This window comes from Frieseomelitta varia, unplaced genomic scaffold, assembly GCF_011392965.1.
Source record: "Frieseomelitta varia isolate USP_RPSP 00005682 unplaced genomic scaffold, Fvar_1.2 scaffold_232, whole genome shotgun sequence".
Classification (NCBI taxonomy): domain Eukaryota; kingdom Metazoa; phylum Arthropoda; class Insecta; order Hymenoptera; family Apidae; genus Frieseomelitta; species Frieseomelitta varia.
In genome coordinates, this window is record NW_025109960.1 from 12804 (window position 1) to 35098 (window position 22295).

The 22295-nt window shown below is 36.1% G+C and overlaps 2 protein-coding genes and 2 long non-coding RNA genes across 7 annotated transcripts in view; 1 reads left to right on the forward strand and 3 right to left on the reverse strand.

Moving 5' to 3' along the window:
- Nucleotides 1-5498, reverse strand: part of LOC122527812 (chloride intracellular channel exc-4) — a 6464-nt gene extending 966 nt beyond the window's left edge. The window contains exon 1 of one of the 2 annotated variants that reach the window (XM_043652336.1): nt 5300-5498. In XM_043652336.1, coding sequence (XP_043508271.1) covers nt 5300-5368 — 69 coding nt within the window. In that variant the 5' untranslated portion in view covers nt 5369-5498. Of the gene's footprint in view, nt 1-143; nt 174-5299 lie in introns of those variants that run through there. The other variant, XM_043652337.1, reaches the window with a different exon arrangement.
- The window catches only part of LOC122527816, a 22034-nt gene extending 10126 nt beyond the window's left edge, over nt 1-11908 (forward strand). Inside the window, exons 3-4 of the long non-coding RNA XR_006306415.1 lie at nt 2273-2278; nt 11897-11908. This is a non-coding gene — a long non-coding RNA (uncharacterized LOC122527816). The remainder of the gene's footprint in view (nt 1-2272; nt 2279-11896) is intronic.
- LOC122527815 lies at nt 3051-4955 on the reverse strand. Its single transcript, XR_006306414.1, has 4 exons — nt 4717-4955; nt 4244-4554; nt 3754-4099; nt 3051-3499 (listed from the first exon to the last, which is right to left on the reverse strand). It is a non-coding gene; the product is annotated as an uncharacterized LOC122527815 (long non-coding RNA).
- On the reverse strand, nt 6202-22112 carry LOC122527811 (PTB domain-containing engulfment adapter protein 1-like). Of its 3 annotated transcripts, none has more exons than XM_043652332.1 (9): nt 21963-22112; nt 10185-10293; nt 10033-10100; nt 8896-9078; nt 8491-8817; nt 8202-8413; nt 7914-8128; nt 7612-7838; nt 6202-7540 (listed from the first exon to the last, which is right to left on the reverse strand). In XM_043652332.1, exons 2-9 carry the CDS (start codon nt 10252-10254, stop codon nt 7466-7468), a joined length of 1377 nt encoding a protein of 458 aa, XP_043508267.1. In that variant the 5' UTR covers nt 10255-10293; nt 21963-22112; the 3' UTR covers nt 6202-7465. The 3 variants fall into 3 exon arrangements, with proteins under 3 accessions (XP_043508267.1, XP_043508270.1, XP_043508269.1); XM_043652335.1 differs by lacking the exon at nt 21963-22112 and adding an exon at nt 17126-17149; XM_043652334.1 differs by lacking the exon at nt 21963-22112 and adding an exon at nt 15986-16227.
- Between the last annotated feature and the right edge of the window lie 183 nt (nt 22113-22295).

Here is a 22295-nt window from a genome sequence, read left to right on the forward strand (position 1 = left end):
TAATTTATCGCGCGTTATCAATATTGACTTTCACTAGTCTATGTCTTAAAAATAAAACATCCAAGTGTCAAGAATCAATCGAAAGAAGCGAATGATATCTGTCTTCTCCAATTGATTGAACAAATTGAGAGTATCTAGCGTACTTGCTCCGCTCTCATTTTCTCGATGTCACGGTTTATTTATTCCCCTCGATGACGCACCCTGCTTTCTTTCTTACCAGAACATATTCTTCGAAGCTTTAGTTCCCATATATATAGCTATGAAAAGAAATGTGCTTTATTTTAAACTTATTGAAGAGTGAAAAACCAGTGTTTCAGTTACATACCTATCGTAACTCTCACAATCAATCATGAACGCACCAATTTATTTTCTCGTTTCTAAGTACATATATTTATCTTAATTATTAAAAAAGAAAAGAGATCATTCAGTAATTTGTGTAAATTAAACGTTGATAGCGTGCCAATCTTCACCAAAAACGTTGTTTCCATTTTTACCATTTTATTCCAGTCTGATCATACGTTTTGACTGGATATCCAAAAAAAAAAAAAAAAAGAAACGATATTAATCGGCAACCATTGCAGAGTGATTTTCAACAGGAAGGAAGAAGAACACATGCGAATAGTCTGTTCGTGTATATAGCTGATTATTTTTTTCACAATGACGTAAGTCCAAGTTTTAAGAGTAGAATGATGCGAACAATTTCCATCCTTAAGAAAAGAACGACGTATGGTCTCTTGTTTGCCAAACTCGGCAACTTTTCGGCCAAGGCTAAAACGCGGCACTTTTATGCCTGGTCAGTTCCGTGTTTTTGAGGATATAATGAGTAGCGGATTAGCAAACGCTAATTACTCATTACGTCAATTATATGATAGACGTACTAATTATGTCGTTCAAGAATCGTTCTCAAAAATACCGGAAATGGTCTTAGATAGAGAACGATGAGAAATAAATTACAAGCATAGGTTCAATTAATTTTGGAAATCGGTGACAGTATCCGTGTCATTAAATATCAATGGCGTGGAAAGTATTTACGCTGGATCAAATGTCACGAGGCGCATCGAACGTCTCTCATCTCTGAACGCAAGAGAATAATCTTTCGCTCAACGCTGAGTTCCTTTCTCATTTGAAAATTCAATTGCGATTACTTTATCGCATATGTTATTTTGCAGCGATAAAAGTTTCAGATAACACAATCTAAAACCTCAATTTTCGCCTAGCAAGCTATTGTAGATGAGCCGAATATGAGACACGTGGCTTGTAGTTGATCGAAGCAAATTCCTGATTACTTCTGAAATAAGCGCGTTTCTCTGCGCACCGGTGCACCTACACGGGATTCCCGTTTCAACTTGGCTGATGAATAAATTTATAAAACTGCATCGAGCAGCTTTTCGAAACTCTCCTAACTTTTACCTGCAATGCACACGCGATTAAAATGCTTGGCTTCAGTATATTAGTATGGAAGAGAACAAGATGTAAAAAGGAATGGAACAATGCTCACGAATATAACACGTCATCAGGCAACTTGCCGTATAATGCACAGCATACGGTAAATAGGTGAATATGCGCTCACACAAGCCAACGTCTATCAACGGTATACGTGGATAATGAATTCAGTTTCATGATGCACATATTATGTATGTCATACGTTTCTTGCATGTGATGAGAATAAAACCGTCATATCGTTCATTTTTTTTTTTTTCTTTTTTTGGAGCTCTGTTGATACATCGCTACGAATAAAAATCCTCTTACGTGAGAAAATTTGCATTTACGTATTTCTGCTGACTCAATGCAGATTTTGCGCGACCCTGCTCAAAGACCAGAATATAATTCCATCTATTACTCCTGACCGGGAACGCACGTAATGACCTTAGGGAAGATTAAACCGCAACATTCGATCGATTTTTTATAACCGCACACGGTCATACGATACTTCCTCGTTCTCGATAGCAATATAGGATAGTTGCATCCAAAGCGTAATCAATCAAGTATCGCCTCGTCTACTGACCTATAATCCAAATCCATTCTTTTAACTTTTTTTATCTCTTTATTATTCATCGTCCACCATTTTTCACAGGTATTTCACCCTGAATGCGAATAAAAACGCAAAGATGACTCATTTTCGAGAGATGGAAACAAGATTCGCAGTCACGCGGGACCGATGCAAAGTAACGTCAATCAGGAAGGAAAAGAGAGAATAATGATGGATGATGAAGAGAAAAGGAGGCAAGAGGAGGTGTTTACGCACGGGGGAAAGCCAGAAGAGCGAGGAAAGCGGAAGGTAAAGGAGTTCATCGTTTAACGGTAGAATCTCGAAGACCTCGCCGAGCTCCCCGTCGTTTCATCCCGTTTGACACACTTACGAAGACCTCGCATGATCGCCTTCCGAGTGCAAGGTCGGCCAGTTACCATTAAATCTCTTCTTGCAACGAACATCGTCGTTGGGTATCTCTCGTTCCTGTAGGATTCTACTTATAAGGCTCTCTCTCTGCTTTCTCATTGCTAGACTGCGGATTTTTATGCACTTATGGGAAATTTACAGATCTAAAAATACTCAGGCTGTATGAAGTGGCTTACAAAGTATTTTGATTAAAAGAAATTTTATACATGCATGTGTGTGAGATATGATTATCATATCATGTCATTATACTGATAAAGTCAATCTAAAATTGTGTATACGTGTTACATGATATACATTTATATGTAAAAATGTAGTTAGTTAAAAAGCAGCAAAAGTTGTCATCTTCGACTTACTTAAATTGCTCCATAAATAAAATTTCAAAATGTTCCATACAACGTACGTAATAGATTTAATAGATAAAAAGAAATTCTACCTTTCATTCATTAGTTTTGTTCACGAAAATTTGAATCTCCTTAAATCCGCAATCTTCTCACTGTTATTTCTCTCTCTCTCTCTCTCTCTTTCTCTCATTCTTTCCATCTCTTAGTTTGCAATTAAAGAAATCCAGAGGCATTCGAAGCATGAAAATTAGGACCACGGAAGAGTATGCAGCTTCAACATTTCTTTTATTTACAAATTCTTAACCTGTTAACCGAGGAAAACGAATTAATTCTTCTCATAGGAACTTAACTTTCAGAGTACATAATACAGATTACATAATTTTTTCACTTATAGATTTGAATAAGGAATTTCATTTCAGCTATAAAAATAAATTCTACCAATTCGTGAATACAAAAGATTGATTTGTCTCTTCCATTTTGCGATCATAAGTTAATTATAGATTTAATCCGATTAATAGGTTAAAAGCCTTAAGCGCTTTAAACATCTGATATCAACGACCGAATTCCTTTTAAATTCAAAACTTTGTTCTCTCCTATCTAATCTCAAACATCTGAAGAACAGTGTAATACTTACTTCCAAGGATACTTTCAAACTAGTTCGAATTCATGAAAACTTTTTCAAGCGGTTCTAACGACCCTTCAATAAAAGTCTAACCTCTTACGCTGAGATGACGTATCATGCACGTCGAAAATATTTGGCCTAAAATTGCAATATTTTCTCAGTTTTAAGTATATTGAAATATAACCCAGGCAAAACAAATAATAAATTTATTACTTCTTAGTAATTTCTATCCAGTAATATACTGATGAATTAAAAAAAAAGACGAATTATTGTATACGGTTTGGTCACGTTATGGTCCGTGAACCAGTTACTAGCGCAAGAGGTTAAAAATTGAAACGTAAATGGTCTCGTAAAACGTACATATGTGACGAAATGGATTTTCGTATATTCACCTATATTATTTGTGTATCCAAGCAACGATGCGAAATAGAACTGTTTACGAGGAAACACGCGTCACACTGAACGAATAGATGCGATAAGATTAGCGCGTTTTGACATTGCCTGAAATAGCCAACGCACGATTAGGAACGACGTACAGAGGTAAAGCAAGTCCGAGGCTGGACACAACCGATCCAATTGGCGAAAGTTTAATCGACGACTCGTAATTGGACAATCGAAGGAAGCCTCTTTCCCTCTAAGGAGATGTTTTCCCAGAAAATATGGTGAAAGAGCGTTCCGAGAAATGGAATCGAGTTCGTTCTCGATTGAATCGAACGCTGAGCGAGTCTAGGTCGATATCTATATTCAGAAAAAAAAAGATTCATGTTTCAAAATACATCTCATTCGTAGATAATACTTGCGATACAATACGAAAAACCAAAAAAGTTATTGAGTTGATTAACTGGATTTTATCAGTGATTAATTTAGATTATTATATTATACCTTTAGAACTTAACATTGCATACAAAGTTAGCAAAGTAAAAATTTTGATTTTCGCGGTATGCTCGGTTTCTGTCCATTAATTAGTATAAAAATAGAGTGGAATCTTCTGGCAGTTTCTTTTCTTTTTTCTTATCCTCCGTACAACGTTGACTATATGTATAAATGCTTCTAATCTCGTTAAATTAATATACGGCCCGTGTAAATGCGTCGTCGTGCTCGCTGCGATATTTTGCTTGCATTTTCGAAGGCGGGAAAAAAGAGAGATGGGGGAGTAAGAAACGCTCAAGTCCGCCAAAGTAAAACCAAAACAGCTAAAAAAAAAAAAAGAGAGAAAGAAAAAAAGAAATGCATTATCGCGGAAATATATCTCGCATGCAAGAGATAAGAGTCAAGGGTTTCTTTCTTCTACAGAGGAGTCAATGACGTAGAAAACGCGGCCAACCAGAATCCCCCGTTTTTACAAGTATACATACGTGTGTGTTTCTTCGAGTAGCGTTACATCGCTTTCCTCCATAAGAAATTCTGTTCCGTATGTATATAGATATATATTCGTCAGATGCCCCTTGTGCTTGCAATTAGTCATCGACGAATATGAAAAAAGCTTTGGAGCAACGCCTTTCGTGCTTCGCCACCATGTTCGAGTAACGTATCAAAGTTCGACTTCATTGTCACCGGGATCGATTCTGACATCGACGTCCGATCGATCAACGGACTGATCGACCGACCGAATCGTAGAAAGGATAAGGAAAACAAAGATGAAAGAGGACGGAGTTCGACGCTACTTACAAACGGTCAGCAGAAGGAGCAGCTTTTCTATTTTCGGTACGATAAACGATGCGAGCGATGTATCTTTGTCAGGGACGGTCGTTTCAACGGGCGACTCTTCGCCGCCGGATGGAAGGAGAAAAGGAAGAAGAAATATCGAAAGGAAGAAGAAAGTCGACAGGAAGAAAACCAGTCGTTCGTTCCACGCCCATATCGTGCACGAAACGATCGCCTTTTTCTTCTGTCTCTTCCTTCTTCTTCGTCTTCGTTCCACGCGCAGTATAAACTCACCTTGATGATCAACTCGATCTCGGGGACGTCGCCGTTGCTCGTGCCGTTCTCGTGGCTGTCGTCCGCCATTCTTCCTCAGTTCCAACGAAAAGACACTTTCTCGTACTCCGCAGTTCACTGTCGAACAGGATAGCCCGCTCCTTGACGCAACTGCAACAGAACACGATGGAAGCTCGCGGAATACTGACGCAGCGCGTGCCTCGCCACGTTTACGACAACAGCGCCGCACAACAACGAACGCCGCAACTCGCTGTTATCGACCTCAGTTGGTAATCTAGCGAACGCTCTATGCGACATTTGTCGCAGCGGCAACTTTCAAAATTTTAAATTGACTTATGAACGAACATTACTTATAAATGTAAATGCATGTTACTATTGTATTACTATTGTTACTTTTAAAAGATTATATTGACAGAACTTGAAACTAATTACATGAGACTTAATCTAAACGATATAATAGACAATTGATCATTTATTTCTGCGATGTCCGTAAAATATATGGTGTAACACTTGTATATATTCTCGCAATTTAATTCTACAAGTACTGAAATATTTTTATGAGCCAATAACTATATATTAATACGTATTATTGTCAATGGAGTAAATAGCAACGTATCATAATTTAAAACGTGTGTTTGCAAAATTTTCAATACACGCTTCTGAAAGTAAAATAATTTTAAAATATATTTTAATGTTTCAATAGCTTTTTACAATGAAAGCGACAAACAAATTACAAATCTATTAATGTTCAATACATCTATTAGCGTTCAAAAAAATATTTTCGATGTATCGAAGAGGAAGGTTATCTCAATACTTTGAGATAAAATTCAATTATTTGATTCAATTCAAATGAAGATGTTTTTAAAACTGAAATGTAGGTTAAATAAGACGAATTTCTCAGCTACATTATTTATGCAATATATTATTAACGATAATACTTAAACAATAGAGCAACAATAATAAAACAGCATTTCATATGTACATAATTAATATTTTTCTTATTGTATCAAACATCGATCTCTATTATCTTGAAGATAGCATGTCGTACATATGTATATATAAGTATCTGTGAAATTGCACGACTGTAATCTTTCACACACTCATACCACTTTACATTTTTCTTATATTTTTTTGTTCTTTTATATATATGTATGTTTATGATGCCAAATAAACGATAATAATAGGAAATGGAAGGACAAATAGAAGATGATAGATCGATAGAAGAGATTTAGGTGTTAGATATACAACTGTCTATTAAAAGAAATATCTACTACTATTTTAGTTGATGCTCCAATATCTTTCTCCTTTGCTAATCCACAGCAAAAAGATACACACAGACAATCAATTATATCTGCATGAAAATATATTACTAACATCTCTTCATTGAATTTTATGATATTTATAGACAATTGCATTTTTTTAAAATCCTTAATTATTTCTCGACTAAAAATGATAGAATTTTTCATTTCATTCATTTAAATGAGATTAAAAATGATAGTTTCTCATGACTCTATGTTCTTAAATATACTTCATATTGGAGATTCCTACGGAATGGATTATTTACCAACAGTAAAATTTATATATTACAAATAATAACTTTAACAACAAGAATTAGATTTATAAGTTTGATAACTAATTTCGAGTTAGCCCATTACATGCTGATGAAAAGCACGAAGGTTGATTCATTCATTTATGTTTATATATTTATATAAAAGAATGTTTAATTTGAAAATTTCTCATCTGACTTATAGAATAAATAACTGCAATAGGAAATGCATTTGTTAAAATGTCTTGTATTATTATCTTTTTATATGTTGTTAAAATAATGTTGTTAAAATAATTCAGTTTTTATAAAAAAATAAACAGTATTAATAAAGGCGTTATACAAATATTAATACCATTTGTTTTTTTATACTTTTTAACAATGAAAAGTCTCTGCTGTATTTAGCATTGAGACTAAAGCTACTATCGATATTCATATGATAAATATCAAACATCATGATAAATATATGATTAATATAATTATAATAGTAATTGACTAATTTTGGTTTCGCATAAATGTATGTTCCTAATTTGCCTATTCATTTCCTGGAATTTCATGCTCCTCGACGAACATACGATAACAAACAACTGTCATTTCTTTTCAAAAAAGACTTTTAATTTGATTCAATTTCGCAATGGATCCAAACTTTCCAATGAGAAATCATCAGTATCAATTGACAGACCTCTACTAAAACCATCCTGCAATAGTTGTAGTATATTAAAAATTAACAACATTTAAATATATGTAAATATTATATTAATCATTATACCTTCATTTCGAGCAGTTTCTTATCTAAAAGGCCAATCGCGTTTTCCAATTCTTGTTGGCTAGGATTAGAAACCGCAGTTGTAGCTCCGAATTCGCCCATTTCAAATGGATCATTGAATTCATTTTTTGTATTAACTGATGGCGTGGGATTGAAAGGGATGCTACCAAATAAATCTTCTTTTACCCCATTCTGACGTCTGGAATCCTTTGCTTTCGGTGGTGGTGCCACTAAATAAATGTAGAATAATAATAGCAATGAAATATTTAATGTTTACTATCAAAAATAGAAAGAAATTAACTCACATAATGGTGGAGGACTTGTAGTGCCATTGCTTTGTGAAAAAAAGTTGGAATTCGAGGATACTTGGCCATTTAGAAGATTATTATAATTCGTTTGATGATTTGTCAAACCATTCGCTGTACTTTCATATGCCCTAGGGTTAAAATCCTCCTCGAATTCGTCCATTAAAAGTCCTTCCAATTTGGTACCAACTGACGGCGTTGGTGTAGATTCACCTCTTCTCATAGAAAATAATTAAATTGTTAAATTTGAATATTTTATAATAAATTTATTTGTACAATTTTAAATACCCCATGAAATTGTCATCAAATGTTTTTTCAAAACTTCTTGGAGGAACTGGAGGTGGTTGCTGCGATCCATTAGATGTATTTCCATTACTATCGTTTATACCAAGAGACGATTTGCTTCCTAATCCATTTACTTGCACTGTATCATTTGTGGCGCCAGGCACATGCAGGATATCCGGAAGATTGTGTTGCGATAAATATGCTGACACATCAGCCTAGAGCAAAATTCCCTTGAAACATTATGATTTATTTTAAAAACGTAATAAAAAAATATCATATTCTCGAAACCAACCGATCCTTTAATCGCAGCTATATCCTGTAACCGCTGACGATAGATGTTATTCTCGTATTCCAATCGTTTTATTTTTTGTTGCAGTACCATGCAGCGTCTTTGCGTTTCTAAATCTTTTCCAGATGTTTCTAAGAACCGCCTATAGGCCAAATCGAAGGCTTGACCAATAGTCAACGTAATCTCTTCAGCTAATTTATCGCTAACGAAAACGAAACAAGTATGTCTGTCAGCGTTTTCTTCTTTTGCGATAAAACTGAAGAATTTCTTCTCGCCTTTATCATCGGCACAGTATGATATTCTATGTAGTGGATATTGATGCATAATCCGCTAAAAAAGTAAAAGAGGTTACCGCTGAAGGTATAATAATGATACAATATAATAGCAAGTGTTAAAAATTTGCAATACTTTTGGCGATGTTTTCGTTTTAGGCTCCTGAATTGCAACTCCATCAATGCTTATTGTCAATTCCACCTTAGGAGTCTTCGTACCTTCGCTTTTCCTTAATTGTTGATTAAACTTCAGTTTACAAATAGCTTCTTTAACAACCTCGATACCTTTAGGTTGATCCACTTCTGTGCTGCCCAAATACTAAAAAATATGACGCACAAATTATAATTCAAATTATTTATTTTATGAACGAAGAAAAGAAAAATGGAGTGTACAAGTGTTGCGTGATGTTTCATTATTCATTCACTTCATTTATATATTTATTTCAACTGCTTACATACATTTACAGCGATTACCATAAACTATAAACCATTGCTTCATGATAATTATTCGACTGACATACAAAGATATATATATATATATATATATATATATATATATATTATGACATCGAGATCAATGGTCAAGGCAATATCTAACATTTATTAAGTGAATACAAAGGAATCGTGCAATTAGCAGTTTATAACGACTAACGATTAATTTGACTATTTTATCTTTGGACAAAGCATTCTGTTAAATTGAATTTGAATTTCTGATAAAATAAAATTTAAACACAATATTGAATATTATTTTAGAAAAATGTCTGAAACAAACTGTAAAAAGTAATTAAAACACAATATTATACGCAGTAATGACTTATTCGTTTTTCTTAAAAAAATATCGTTTATTTCTTTTTTCGTGGAACGTTAAATTATTTTCTCACATCAGATGCGTTTGAGCAATTTGCTCATACCAAACAATCTAAGTTTAGTTTAATTCATTTATTTGTACAATACATTCGCTGTAATTTTCATCTAAATTTTCAGAAATATAATCACGAAGAATCTCGTGACCTTAAACTTTCTTGAAAAGTTAATATCTAGATAAATATCCAGTGAATGGTTGCAATCTGGCAATTTCGCAACAGAACACGACCTCGACGTATTGCCAAACTCGAATATTATGACTTTGATATCGTCGAAACCTTCATATGCAGTTTATAAAGTATTATCTAAAGCTTCAAGAGATCACAGAGTAATGATTTTTTTTTCTTTCAAATCTTATTTGACTATTCCTATTTTTTCTGCGCTCTATGACAATGAAAGTAACTTGTACCTTGACCAAGTAGGCGATGTGGCCTTTTTGGAGTGCATCTGATGGATGTATCCAGTTCCTATTCGTTCCTGCAAATAGAATTCATCGATTTTATCCATAATCATACTTACACACATTGCGTCATACGTACGATCATAAAGAAATCTACTCACCATTTTTGCTGGTTTGATTTTTACTGTTCGCCGAGTTCTGCGCCCATTTCAATAACGTTGAGTTTCTCATATTGTCGGTTTTTAAAAATTTTCACTTATTCACTAACACCTGTAAAAAAAAAGTTGAAAAATTATTTCATGCGGTGTACAATCAAAAAGAATTTTGTTCCCGGTTTATTTTCAGATTAAAGAGAAGAAAAGTAGCACGAATCATCAATTTTTTTTTTTTCATTAAAAGCGAAAATGCCAAGCTTACATAACATATCAAATGAAAACCACTTTTTCTTATGCAAGTAATCGTGAGAAGCGTCTGGAGGCATTTTTTCTTACAATTAGTTTGTTTCGATTATGCAATCGAGCTGAAGTACATAGATACATGATATATTGTTTATAATAATATCTATCTATCGTTCACTTGAAAAAATATTTCGTGTTCTTCATAATTCTATGTGGCGCAAACATTTTTCCCTTAACGAGCTGTCCCTTAATAAGCGAGCTAAGACTCGCTTCTTTCAGCAATCCTGTCACTCGAGCGTGAAAAATTTGAACATGATAATGGGGAACCATAACGAGCAAATATCTTTATTGACGATACATTGTTCCTCAAGTGGATTGGTAAACCGCGTAAAACCAACTCAAAGTGCAGACGATTGTTCGCCGTTCAAGCAGTCAGCCTTGGAGACGAAGGCTAAATCCTTTCGCGTTTCATCATCTCACACATGACACTATTTACACTTTGTGACCACTCTATATTCAATTAGACCAAATGTGCATTGACGCGTTACTTAAAGAACAGGAGTCTGTATCTCACAATATCGTGCATTCAGCAACCTGGATTATTATCGGTCGTTGCAGCCACGCCTCGGGTTCTTTCATCGTGCAACGAACATCGACTTATGAAATTTCGAAGGATTTCATCGAGTTTCTTTCTAACCCGGTCTATTTTGCTCGAACGGCTAGTTTCGAAGTAACTCGAGCAGAATGAAGCTAACGAGAAAGAAGGAGAATTCCTCCAGCGTGTTAACTGAAAAATGAGCGCAATCACGATCTCGCTTTTGTGCGCAGAGCGTGCCGGTTCACGCCAGTATCCTGTACATTCTATTTGAGAAACGTTTAAGCGTTGAAAGGTGGAGGTTCGGATTTAATGCACGACTTCCTATTCCTCCCACGTAGCCACAAAGAGGTCGGACCAAAGTATTTGCCTGGTCTGCGTGTATTGTCTGTTGGTCGTTGCCGTGGTTCACTATATGAACCCACCGTACCATACACCAGAATAGAATCAGGAATGGTGTGTCTTTCCGTGACTTGCCCTGCCTTCCTGCGCCTATATCATAATCCTTTTCTGTCCGACTCGCAGAACTATCTTCTTTGTTCTTTTCTTGAATCGCGTTCGTTCAGTTTGCGTGCACATGCTGGATCTTGGAACTCATGAGAACTGGGTTCCGTTGTTTTCTCGGTGACACAATGATTTCCCATCGTTATGCTCATCCGCGAAGGCGAAGAACCTCGCGTCAAAGGAATTATCCGAGAAAGAAGCGATGTGAACAAATCTGTCTCAAAATCACCATATCTTGTTCTATCCGTCGGTGAAGAACATGCAGGAAGCTTCTGGGTAATTACAACTCAGATTTGCAACTTACACTGTTTAAACCATGATCTTGTAAATTTTCTTATAAGTTCGCGAGTTACGCGAAGATTTATAAGCGGGACAGAGCACACTTCTGTCTGCCGATACCGGTGCGTACAACACCTGTTGCATGACAGCTTGCATCGGGCTCTACCCGGTGTTCCGTTTCAAAGTGGGCTCGTGCTCGGTATACATTTCTCGATGCTCCCTGACCGACGGAAGAACAAAAAGAATCGGAAGCAAACAAGTGCCACGTGTGACACGCGCAGCTTACACGCACAACACGTGCATCGTGTATCGCACTGACGTGCGTGATATTTGCGCGACTAAGTACCACTTGACAAGAATTTACAGTTAACGGCGACTTTACTGATATATTAGACATATTAGAATGAAAATCTACCAGAATTCTCTACGAATAAGCATTTGCATTCCTCCGTATCTGAAACATATTATGTTAATTTACTTTGAACAGAATTTCTGACTCTCTATTACCAATTATGTAACAAGCGTTATTTCACCGACTGAAGATTAACTTCTATTTCGTTTTGTCAATTACGTCAAATGTTTGCGGAAAAATACAAGGATGAATTCTAAATGCGAGTGAGAGGAACGTATTATTTCTATACGTGCTAGCCTGGTGGTATGCTACGTTCAATTTCTCCAGCGTATCTTCACGAAAATCGTGAAGCATGTACAAATATTAGCTACTTTTCCTGAATTCCACTCGAATGATGCACCATCGCATCGCATGCGTGCACCATCGAGAAGTGTATGCTAATAATACTGACACGATACGAAAGTCACAACCGTTGCGAAGTATCGCATTACAAGTACATATCCAGTTTAGCAACGGGCAGAGTATCTTTCTTAACTCGTTCTCTGTAACAGACGTCTCCTGACTGAACTTTCTTGCTCTATAAAAATCAAACGGGATTAGAGAATTTTTTTGTTCTGAAAAGAAAAAAAAAAACAATGCAACGATTCAATTGCAAGGCACTATCCAGACCATTTACAAATCATTAAAATGTATAATTACTGAGAAGTTCCCGTCATGAATAATGAATAAACATTCGCCGTAGCTCGAGACCATAACTGCGCGTACCTACTCGTACTCCGGATAATGTCAACAACTTTCGCCACCAATTTCGTACGAGCCGCGAATGAATTCTCGATAGTCGATGATGGAAGCGCGAACAACTGTCGTCACATGAATACAATTGCTTCTTCTGGCAGTCTTTCCTTCGATGCCATGAGGTTTCGTGCGAAATGCCATTTTAATTCATACACATCTCGCACGAGACAACATAATTACATTATTAGGTGACCGTTAGAATGTGAACACGTTATAGTAACTTCCACGATATAACATGGCTTTAAAATCAGTCAAGCGTCAAAGTTGAGGGGCCTGGACGAATGAACTGACAGGAACCGGGAAAGATAAAGATCCGAAACTTTTAACGTTCCATTCTTTTTGCTGCTATTTCCTCTAAGCCAAAGCGTATAATTTCTTTTTTTTTTTTTTTACTGCTAGAATTCGTTATTTATTCTGTCGTGAATTATTCTTTCTTATTGCTGAAATTCCTTTTTTAAGGTATTTACATTTTTCATTCTTAAAATTCCTGCTTCCTTACAAATCCAGATTTTTCTTCGTTTCAATTTCGTCGGAACAAACTGTGCTTCATTAGATTTCGAGGAAGAGACTGTGGACTAATTAATTATCATTACCGATTCTAGAAATGAGGAAGAAAGGAAAATACAGAGAAATGAATAAAAGTAATAAAAGAATGGAGGAAATCTAGGAAATGGACAGTATGAAAATAAAGAAAGGAAGGAAGGAAGAAAGATAAAACGTGAAGATTCCGCTAGCCTTGACTCAATCTCTATTAAAAAGGACAGAATGCTGCATGCAACCTGAATATTATTGCAACAATTGCCACCATTATTTGATGTTTTAATTTACGATTTCACTATATCGTAAGAACTGCTATGGAAGATTTCATGACGTAATTGTTAGCAGCGTAACTATGGATGTACCAGAGAAGAAAGAAGCTACGATCGACGAGGGAAAACAATTCTACAGAATTTTCTAATTGCTTGCCAAGACATTGACACCGTTTAAATGCAGTTGATTAGGCACGAACGCAACGTAGTTTTTCTATGAACTAACCCTACCTAACATAGCTATGCGTATGTTAATAACGGGTTGCATAACGTTCAAGGTGAGATTCTCCCACAGACACGTGAGCCATGTTTTACCCTCCTCTGGTCACCATCTGCAGAATTAACCAATTAATTGTCGCCTTTGTTGATAATTCAATCTCATCCTGACCTCTTGTTGCCTGAAGAATTTGCTCTCAAATTTCCTACGATTCTATTCAAATATTCATGCATAACCAGTAGCCGTAGTAAAGTTTCTAATTTAAAACGACCACAGAAAATTCATCGAAAGTATTTTTGACCAACGTGTGAAATCGAACGCGTAATCATTAGCGCGTGAAACGAACAAGAGCACGAAGGAGCACGAAGGAGCACGAAGAAAGAAGGAACGCGAAGAACTTACAAGCACTCTTTCGCGAGTCATTACCCGAAGAATCTATGTAGCACCATTAATCTACGATTAACCATACATTTAACAAGGTAAACCATAATTGCTACTATTTTTCCAGCGGATGCGGACAATTAGAAAATGCTTGGTCGCACTTTCTCTTGGATTTCTGGCAGCGTGAATGATTCTCAGCTGATTCATTTAGGGGAAAAAAAAGCATCTTGGTGCCGTTAAGAATCGTGGTCATGACCTATATTCGACAATTTATAAGAAAAAAAAAACTGATCTTTGAACAATCTATCAGCAATGAAACGTTTTGTCGCCCGAGGCGATGCATCTTTCGTTTTTATCTGCTTTCCAACGGCAATGTAGAAACTCATTGTCCCAGTTAAACTCGTTTTTACTAAAAAAACTGTCTCTGTTCTCACAAACAGTAATTGGTAAGTAGTCAGTTATTCCAGCAAGTTGACGAGTTTTAATTGAAAATCATTTATGCAGTCTCTACTTGCTCTATATGTGCTTTTAAGAAGAATCATATTCTTCTTTATGTTTTTCATTACAGTGAAAACGCAAGTATTGTATTATGAGTTTCTAATCAAGCAAGAGATTTAAAAAAAAGGAAAAGAAGATAGAAATTTAATGTTGTCTGAACAGCTGCAAATCATTGCATAATGTGAACATTACTGTTACATTTCAAAGCATGAATCTGGTTTGTGAACGTATTAAGGAAATTCTTTATAATCAAACATTTCATCCTTCAATAATTACTTAACTGCATCGATGAAAAAGTTAATAAAGGCGTCAGTCGACTCATTATCTTTCGATTCAATTCCGTAAAACGCAACATGCTCTTTCAAACGCTGACCTCTGACATTAGTTTACACATCAAACCTTTTAGCATCGATAACTGCATAGTCTATATACATTCATTTATCAATAATTATAGTTCTCGATAATCCTTAGGTTACAGCATTTTTTAAAACCATTTCGAGAATTTTAAATTAGTTATGCAGTTATGAAGACACAGACTACACGACCCAATTAATTTCAAGATATTGCTAGTCTGAATTTACACGAACGTTACATGTAAATATACTGCGACTTCAAAATGTTTCGTGTGTTACTATTGCTTCTATCAGATTCTTAAAGTATATAGGTCCATTATGAACAATTTCCACGCAAGAAAGTAAATAGCACAACGCTGGTAGAAAGTAGAACGTATAAAAGAACTGGAGATTTCACTTGCAAAGAACATAACGTAATCTTGATCGTAAACCTTTCAAACAGTCATAATGTTGGTCAATGAAAAGTGAAATCCTGAACGCGTTGCATTTTTTTTTTTCTCTCTCTTGTATGAGAAGCATTGCTCTCAATGATTCGTTTTGATTCAGATGCATTAAATTGAAAGAACAATTGCGATTTCCATAGTTAGGAACGCGCTACTCACAGGCACGAGCGGTGACTTTCGAATCTGTAAGAATCTACAGAAGCAAACTTGCGAACTAAAAAATCCGTCGCAGCTAAACGAATAAGAATATTAAAGCAATTCAGGTAATACAAAATCAGAGAACTGTGGAATGCAACAAAAGAATGCAGCTACATCCTTGTAGGATTTTGAAAACTTACCCTTACTGTTCATCACATGTATATCCAGACAAGTTAAACGAATTGCACGTAACACATGCCCACGAATGAGAACGGTCCGCGAATGAATTGCAGGGAGTAGCAATGAGTCCACGAGCAAAAGGGAAGTACCAAAGAACAAAAGGAAAAGATGAGAAACTCAAAAAACGCGAACCATTCGACGGCTCATGGTGGACTGGTGGACTGAGCGGCGCGCACGTTGATTAGCCGAATGAAACCGAACGAAGTCGAGCAGACAAGCTTGGAAGCAGCGAGTGCTATCGGAAGGGACCGAGCGCTAGCGATCTCGACCGACTCTACTGGCGGAACCAGTCGTGGGAGTCGAATCGGTGCTGGTAGATTATTCGGTAGAATGAGAAGGCTTGATACGTGGTGGTACCAGCCACGGTCGAGACCATGGTCTTCTATCTTCATCTACTTTCGTTTGAGTTTGCGACTGATTGCCATTAAAGATATTCTATGAAAGCATTCATCTTCTGTCGCTCACAGTTTCCATTCATTCATTTTCATCATTCTCGCAAAGATTGTTACTGAAATACAAACATACAGATTAGGATTGCCGTTAGAATTGACGAAGGACATAATTAAAGTATAATTGCAAAAATTGCTAGATAATTATTAGAAAAATAAGATAGAAACAACAGAAAGATTTTAAAGAGAAAATACCAGAATAAAGACAGAGGCGCAATCAACTATCGTAGATGATTCGATAGAATGAGAAGGGATAAGAGGATGGTGGTACCAGCCACGACCGAGACCAAAGCCATCTATCCTCTTCTGTCGCGGATCACCGAGGGGGAAGGATAGTGTATTCTTACGACAAGATCCATTTATATCCCTCCGGCTTGGAGCAATTTTTTTCTGTAATCGATCCTGACCGCGATTAATTTGATTTTCACAAGATCAAGTCGTAATGCAATATCGCCAATCGAAGGACACTGATGCATCGTATGTTTCGTTAGAGGGCCTTTTTTTCAGTGAGTAAACACGAAAATTGTCCACTTCCGAGGTTTCATAAAATTCAGAGAAATTTAGGACGAGACTTTACAACAGGATGCTTGCGCTATATTTGCGCGTGTATGTAACGCGTCAGTTAAACTGCGTTATATGGACTCGTCTTACCTTCTTTGTAACTAAAAGAACGAGACTGCAATAGCTTATGTGTGAGAAAATAATGCTGGATTACAAAATCGCCGAGCGTATGAAAGTAGCTTCAAGAGTTTGGCGCAACAGGAATAAATATTTTCCATGCGAATACCTCTCACAATAGCCCGCGAATGGATCTCACACTCACAATGAAGACTGCTTCCTTTTGCAAAATTCTTACGTATAATCATGTCGATTACATTTTTTTTCCACAAGATTTCAATTTTCGACCGTCCGTATATGTCTGGAATTTCAAACAAAAGTCAATCTTTAAAAAATTCCAAAAAGGAAAGGTAATATAATAAAAATAATCCTCGATATCTGAAGCGACATTTTGTTAAGCCGATAATTAAATGACAAACGGAATTCTCAACAAATAGACGTAACATCGTAACGTGACGGAAAGAATAGCAAGATAAAATATTGTTAAGAGAAAAATCCATTTATGCACGAACTGTTAATGTTTTCCTGTTGCACGGGTATTGAATAGACGTCATCAAATTAATGTGAATGTGAACGCGAAAGAAGACGACAGGTTTTAGATATGATTCAGCACCGGTACAATGGAGAACCGGTTTTTTTTGCATATACATACACATCTCGTTCATTATGTGTACCTAGAAGCAAATAGCAAAGGGATGATTACACAACTTTTGTTTTGATCATCTGCCATCTCGAATATCATTTTCACGTCGCATTCTTTCACGTTGATAAACGCTTTATATAAATGTATGTACATATGTACATTTAGTAACATTCACGTGCTTGTGTATATGCAGGTGGAGCAATTTTCTCGAAACATCGATCTTTTTGGAACTTTCTCAAGTTCCGGTTTCACTACTAACCACCTCGGACAATACTCGATTGCTAGTGAACTCGTCTTGGACGGTGGGTACGCGCGAAAGCAGGGAAAGTATATCTCAATTCACTATGCTTGACATACATATTAGTGACAACACATAAACATTCCTTGTATATCGTTGATATCGTGCCCGGGAAATCTATTTGGTTGGAAAGGACTTGGATAGGAAGAATATTCAGAACTGCAAAAGAAAAATTTTATCTTTAAAAAGTAGAAATGTTTCAATTAAAAAAAAAAAATAAATAAATGTCCATTATGATACTGAGAATTTAATATAATATCGGTAAATGAACAGAATTCATTCAATAATGTACGCCCATCTGATAAACGACAAATAGGAAACTATTAATGTACATATTCGCAGAGTTTTGATAAATAGGAAACATGAATCCAAGCGATAATTAATAACGATTACGCTTATCTATGCACCAGCAAATATTCCTCTCTCTCTCTCTCTCTCGCTCTCTAACAAAATTACAATTTCTATGAAGCATTCACCCATGAAATTGTTGAAAAGCTGCAAAAACCTTAGCTGGAATACTCAACTACCCGTATAATTTAAATGGGTACGTTCTAAGTCCGCAATTCAGCATAGATTATCGCGGAAGAGGAAAGAATGGAATTGATAGATTCATGACATATAATTTCAGCGTCAACGATATTTAAACGAAGGTTATCAAAAAGAGAGACGAGCATTTCTGCGAAGATAGTTGCTCATATGTGCAGAAATGAATCTCGAAGAATTTAATATGAGAGATAAATGTTAAATTATTCTTATTTTAATGAATTTGAAAATTTTTTAAATTTTTTTTACAGGCCAAACGCGACTTACAGCTTGTAATAGAGTCGTATACAATTGCAAATCCGTGTGTACTAGTCTCAAAACAATCGAGAGAGTAATTAACACGTTAATGGTCAAGCTGTAAATGCAATTTCCGTGTTTGTAACGGACGACGCGATGCAATGCTCCGATTCTAGAATGCAACACATTTTATTTAGAAGAATGACCTTTTTCGCAACACACGTTTCGTAGTGAGGTTTCCATTCACAAATGTGTACGTAAAAATACGGTCATAGATTAATTACATGTTCTTCCCATGCCATATACCATGCATGTAATCAGTTGGTTCCTTCGACCATGCTCTTGACCGTCAGCAACTATTCTGTCTATTGTTTTTCGTACGCTAACATCGTACCTCATGACAGGTCATAAACTTGCTTCTCAAACTCATTATCATAGATGAGGGTAACTTTGCATAGTAAACTCTCCAATTGCGTAGTTTTTTATCTAAGGAATAATAAATATCCCAAACTCTTTATGCAAAGCATCAAAGCATAAAGCAGTTGCAGGAGAACATAAAAGAAATTTCTTTTCTTATTAATTACAAAAAGTGAAATCATTAAGCTTCAGAAAATGTTAGAAAACTCTATGTATACGAAATATTGAGAATTCTAGCTGAAAATATAGTTCTAGCTGATGGTGTAGGATTAGCCACGTGCTGCATTCAAGAATCATTTCCGCAGTATCGTTATACAAGACACGTAGCTCAGGCTGCAGTATTCAAGTGTGCATAAATGTTCAGAGGCAAGATGCGTCTCATGAGACACAATGTAATTAGAAACTTGTGCGTATTAGAATAAGACGATCCGGATGAGCAGTCATTAACGAGTTTCTCGCAAACAATTATTTGCGTACTAAGCGAAGACTGCTTGGAAAGAAACATCACGCTGCTCTCCTTGGACAAGAATAGCAAATGCGTTCTACAGCCTCACAGATCATTGAGATATTATTGGAACATCTCTTAAATAGAAATAATATACATTTATTTGTACACAAGCATGTACATCAACATGATTCGTGATTGCGTAGAACATGGAGACAAAGCGAAACGAAAACGACAACGTCGTAGGTTCTCTTGCCCCGTGACTTTCTCACAGTGCCGTAGCTAGTATAATATGCTGTCGAAAGTTTTCTAAGTAAATATTTTGCCTTTATGGTCTATTACCTCTTTCGAAATGTGTTGTTCATTGAGATTTGTCTTGATTAGATTAAAATCTAGAGAGACATCAGAATAATATTTCATCTGTAAGAAAAAATCGATAAGGGGAGCTTTGAAGAACAAAAGGGAGAATTGTATTCTATTTTCAAAAACAGATTGAACAAAATCACCTGCACTTGTTTCATTTCGTAACACTGTTTTTCTCTTTACTTTCCTGAAAGATTGACACCATGATTATTTGGAGTAGCGGTCGCAATTTTTTCAACCAACCAGAAGATAAGTGTGATTTTGCAAAACACAGTTAATAGAATTACGAAAAGTACAGTAATCCTAGAGCTGTATATATGTATTCGCTTATAAATCCTTTTACGTAAGTGCGACTACATTAGTTACACGTTTGCAGATTGCTGCTGTTGACCGACTATTACTTCTAATCATAATTTCGGAATGTGTGTATACATATACACATTCGAAGAAAAATGTTTGCTAGTGTTCAACTTAATCGACTCACGGAGACATTATTTAATATAAAAAGACTTGTTCCTTTGTGTGTACAATATTGTAATCAAATACTTCCAACTTCTTAATGTAAGGAGAAAGAAAAAAGGAAATCTAGTAGGGTATTTGAAGAAGAAGATACAATGAAAAGAGATAATGTTCCTCCGAAAGGAAGTTCCCCTGGAACAGGTAGGTAAGCTTCATTCAGTTATTCTACGAAACGATGCACCTCGAATCTTTCCGGCTATGCACCGGGTGATCATTTAAAACTCATTGTCAGTCCAGTCAGTGATCATCAACCTTTTCACAAATTATTGATCAGAGAATAAAAGCAAAGTATTGACACGTGAAAATGTAAAGTACGAAGATTGTTAACGAAATCGATCGAAAGCAGGAAAGTTGTATCTCGTTGAAGAGCGGTGATGATTCGAACGAGTTGAGAGTAGGCGTTCATGTGATATGAAAAGTTATCTACACCCGGCAAATATGCATACGTGTATGATTAAATGATAAATACGGTAAATGATCTTCCTCGGTACAGGCAACTACTTCATCGAATTAGTTGCGACGAAAACGGAACCTGCACGTACGTATCATGCGTTTGTCGTGACATCAGTACATTTTCGCCGTACGAATACAAAATAAGTTAACTGTGATACGGCTACGGCGGAACAAGCTATAAGAGGTCTTTATGACGTTTCATGGTATCCACAGGGCATCATTCCGGTTGTGTCCTTGAGTTAATTCACTATCTGACATCGGAAGTTCTGATTTGTCCGTTGAAGCCGTTTCCAATGTTTACGATTTTAAACTAGCAACATCTTGATATTTGTGAAATCAATCATAGTCGATCTAAAACTTACGAATTTAACGATTACAATAGAATTTCAACAACGATGTATCAATGAAACATATTTATTTTCTGAAGAAATTCCTACTTATATTTCATTTCTAACAGTCGTAAATGTATGTAACGAGAAGCATCGCTACAATAAGATGCGCGGAACAATAGTTATAATACATGAGGCAAAGGAGCGCGAATCGATGCGGTTTGAAATCTTAAACATCGCGAGTCACGTGAAAAACAGAAAGCGCGGAATGGAAAAATGTTTTCACGAGAAGTATGCACAATCTACGATTGCCATTCTGTTAAAGGAACGTTGCATTTTCCAGCGCTGTCTAGATCGCGAGCAGATCTTTGCGTTTGCCTGAGTGCTCTTGATCTATCCTCGTCTATTAATTGCCTTTCCCTACGCCGCTCGTATTCGCTCATAACGCGTAAAAATACCGAAATAGAAAGTCTCGTGTCTCTGGTTTAAAAACACCTTGCTTGTTCCCTTCCTTTTTCTTTTCTTTTTCGTGCAAATACCAGTGCAACACAATGAAACAATTAAAAAGAACCCAACATTTTTTAAGCCGCGAGGTCGCAATGTAATTGAATGTTTTCACTCACCGACAACGATGAATTATTGTGCGACTTGGGCGATTGACGTTTCTACACTGTCGTCCGCTTTCCCTAGACGTGATTCACCTGTTCCAACAACACAGAACCCACCAATGCGAATGAGAAAAAATCTGTTTGAGTCAGGCCGAGTAGATAGCTCCCTCTAGTAGCAAGATACACATTTGCCGCCATGTCTAATCACTTCGGTAGCCATGTTTGTTACTGTGTGGCGGCATATTTCGTATAGTTAAACTTGGTTAAATCAAACTACCGTTGTTATTCTAAAAATAAATTATATATAATGCATTTTCCATCTTGAAATACAATCCTTGTAGTTATTTT

Coding starts and splice junctions, on each gene's coding strand:
- LOC122527811 (XM_043652332.1), bottom strand. CDS start 10,254: ATGAGAAACTCAACGTTATTGAAATGGGCGCAGAACTCGGCGAACAGT. Junction 8,414..8,490: donor TAGCTGCGATTAAAGGATCG/GTTGGTTTCGAG, acceptor ATTTTGCTCTAG/GCTGATGTGTCAGCATATTT. Junction 8,129..8,201: donor TTTGATGACAATTTCATGGG/GTATTTAAAATT, acceptor TTCTATGAGAAG/AGGTGAATCTACACCAACGC.